The following is a 2,500-nucleotide window of genomic DNA, read 5'->3' on the forward strand; positions in this document are numbered from 1 at the left end:
TTTGAATGTGCTTCAAAGTCTTCATATCTTTAAGAGGTTACAAACACTATTTTAAGCTTATCTGATTAGCCAAAACAGTTGCAAATCAAATAGGTCTGCATTAATTGCAACTTGCAAAAACAAATATGACATCAAACCAAGCATGCAATGAAACATAACTGACAGCAGATAAAGGATGCCTATAGATAGGAACCACACATACTATATATAGACACACAAAACACAAATCCAAAATATAAATTCACTGCATTAACAAGCACAGTAATCTAAAAACTTCTCGCCCAAACAACCGGGAACATGACCAACCCACCTGTGTCTGCGCCTGATGCCTACGTCTGGTGGCAGGGCGTATGTGGTGACTCTGGCAAGGCAGGAAGGGATCAAACTGGTTCATTCCCATCCCCGGTACATTCAAGGGTGTGACGTGCACGTGGGGTCGGTGAGTCACGCGAGTCTGGGTCACATTTGTGGTGCTCGTTCCGCTGTTGGTTCGAGAGACGGAACATTTCAATGAGGATGTACGGTTGTAGGAAAGGCATCATGACAATATCAATACTGTTTTATATATGAAGAGTACAGATAAATATAAATATATTATTTTCATTCTCATTAGGAAAAGGGTTAAGTACAACAGAACAAGAAAAGGATAAAAAGGACAAAAATTAAATGCAAATATATACAAACATACACAAAGAAAAATAATCCACCACAAAAAGGGAAGACAAGTAACAAGAAATCTAAGTAATTACAGAGCATTATTATAAATCAAATTTCATCTTTTTATTTAATACCTGGCAATAAGTAAGACTGATAATGCAATCACAAAGAGAAATGATAAAGGTAATAAAAATTACCTCAAAATAGTCGGGAAGAAGAAGACTTCCACAGACCATCAGAAAAAATAGATGACATGAACCCCTTTTCTCCACCAACCATTATTTGAATAACAAAAACAAAATCCTCTAACTATTGATTCTAATGGTAATCAGGAACAATCTCTCTCTAGAAACTATCCTTCCCTCTAAAAACTATCCTTCCATCAATTTATGGTATTAGCAGAATCGATCAGGAAATACAGTAATGTTTACATAAACACATACACATCTTTTGTAACTTTTTTTTGTGTATATGAGCAAGAGTACGCTTGTATGAGTGTGCATGAGCATGTGTGTATATACATGAATATATGTGTATGTTCATGAGAATTGTGTATCAAACACAAGTGTGTGCATGAAAGCACAAGCATTGTGTAAGTGTACTTCAGTATGAGAATATGTGTGCATGAGAGCACAAGTTGCATGTAAGAGTGGGAGTATTTGTGTATTAGCATTGAGTATGTGTACTTGAGTATGAGTGTGTGCATGAGTATGAGTAAATGTGTGCACAAGTATGTGTGTAAGAGCATAACTGTGAGTATAGGCATAATTGAAGGTAGATGTGTGTGAGGGCAGGCATGTGTTTGAGTACATGTATGAGTTTGAGCATGTCTCTACACACATGCATGTGAGAACAAGTGTCTTGTGTTTTGTATTGCAGTATTGCTTTACTTGGGCTACAGTGTTGTTTGGGGTTGTGTCTTTTTTTTTTGGTGTTGTGTTGCTCATGGCACTGTGTTGCCAGTGGTGTTGTAGTGATGGTGGCATTGTCTTGACACTGGTGGTGTTGTCTTGACACTGGTGGTGTTGTCTTGATGGTGGTTTTGTGTTGATGTGGTGTTGTGTTGATGGTGGTTTTGTGTTAACAGCAGTGTTGTGTTGATGATGTGAGAATTGATAGTGGTGAGTGAGTTGATTGTGGTGGTGAGTTGTTTGTAGCAGTGTGTTTGTATTGTTTCTGGTGTTGTGGCATTTGTGGAGCAGCACTGATTTTGTCTGGGTGTTGACTATGGTGGTGTCTGTGTGTCAAGAGTGTGTGTGTCACTTGTTCAAGCGAGTGAAATTGATTATGTTAGTCAATTTATGTGTTGAGTTCACATTTGTGTGAAATTTTGCATCAGTGCAACTTTGTGTGAATTTCAGTGTAAATGTGAATGTGCCTTTGTTTACATGTTAGTGTATGGAAGAGTCCATTAGGTCAGGTACACTTTTCAGAAGTGCTTCAGTATAAATGTGTATAAATATAAGTGTGCACCCGTATGCTGACATATTTCTATCAACTATATATGGACTTCACAAACAAAAAAGGTCTCCATATGTCAAACAAACTCCCAGAAGGTCACTGCAAAGTATATGCAGCCATGCTTACCAGGAGCCCAGGGTTGCAGAGCTAGCATGAAAATTTGAGAAAAAAATTTACAATGTTCACCAATCACCTTCTAGATCTGATAGCATCACAGAGGGATGGCTATCACATCTAACTCCACAGAAGCCCTTGATTCTTTTTTTTTTATCATTATCAGACTTTCTACATATGGTCAACTTTCATGAAGTGAGAAAATGCTTAAATGCAGTGATTATGAAGTATACTTATTAAACGAGAACAATAATTTTGAAATCTCAAA

The 2,500-nt window shown here is 37.4% G+C and overlaps 1 protein-coding gene across 28 annotated transcripts in view; it reads right to left on the minus strand.

The window, feature by feature from the left end:
• The window catches only part of LOC113807150 (large proline-rich protein BAG6), a 37,789-nt gene that overhangs the window by 12,691 nt on the left and 22,598 nt on the right, over positions 1–2,500 (minus strand). For 26 of the 28 annotated variants that reach the window (XM_070129593.1, XM_070129591.1, XM_070129579.1 and 23 more), the window contains one exon: positions 311–482. In XM_070129593.1, the coding sequence (XP_069985694.1) occupies positions 311–482 (172 nt within the window). Of the gene's footprint in view, positions 1–310; positions 483–2,244; positions 2,266–2,500 lie in introns of all 28 variants that reach the window. The other 2 variants (XM_070129594.1, XM_070129571.1) reach the window with 1 other exon arrangement.

Source organism: Penaeus vannamei, chromosome 14 (assembly GCF_042767895.1).
Source record: "Penaeus vannamei isolate JL-2024 chromosome 14, ASM4276789v1, whole genome shotgun sequence".
Lineage (NCBI taxonomy): Eukaryota > Metazoa > Arthropoda > Malacostraca > Decapoda > Penaeidae > Penaeus > Penaeus vannamei.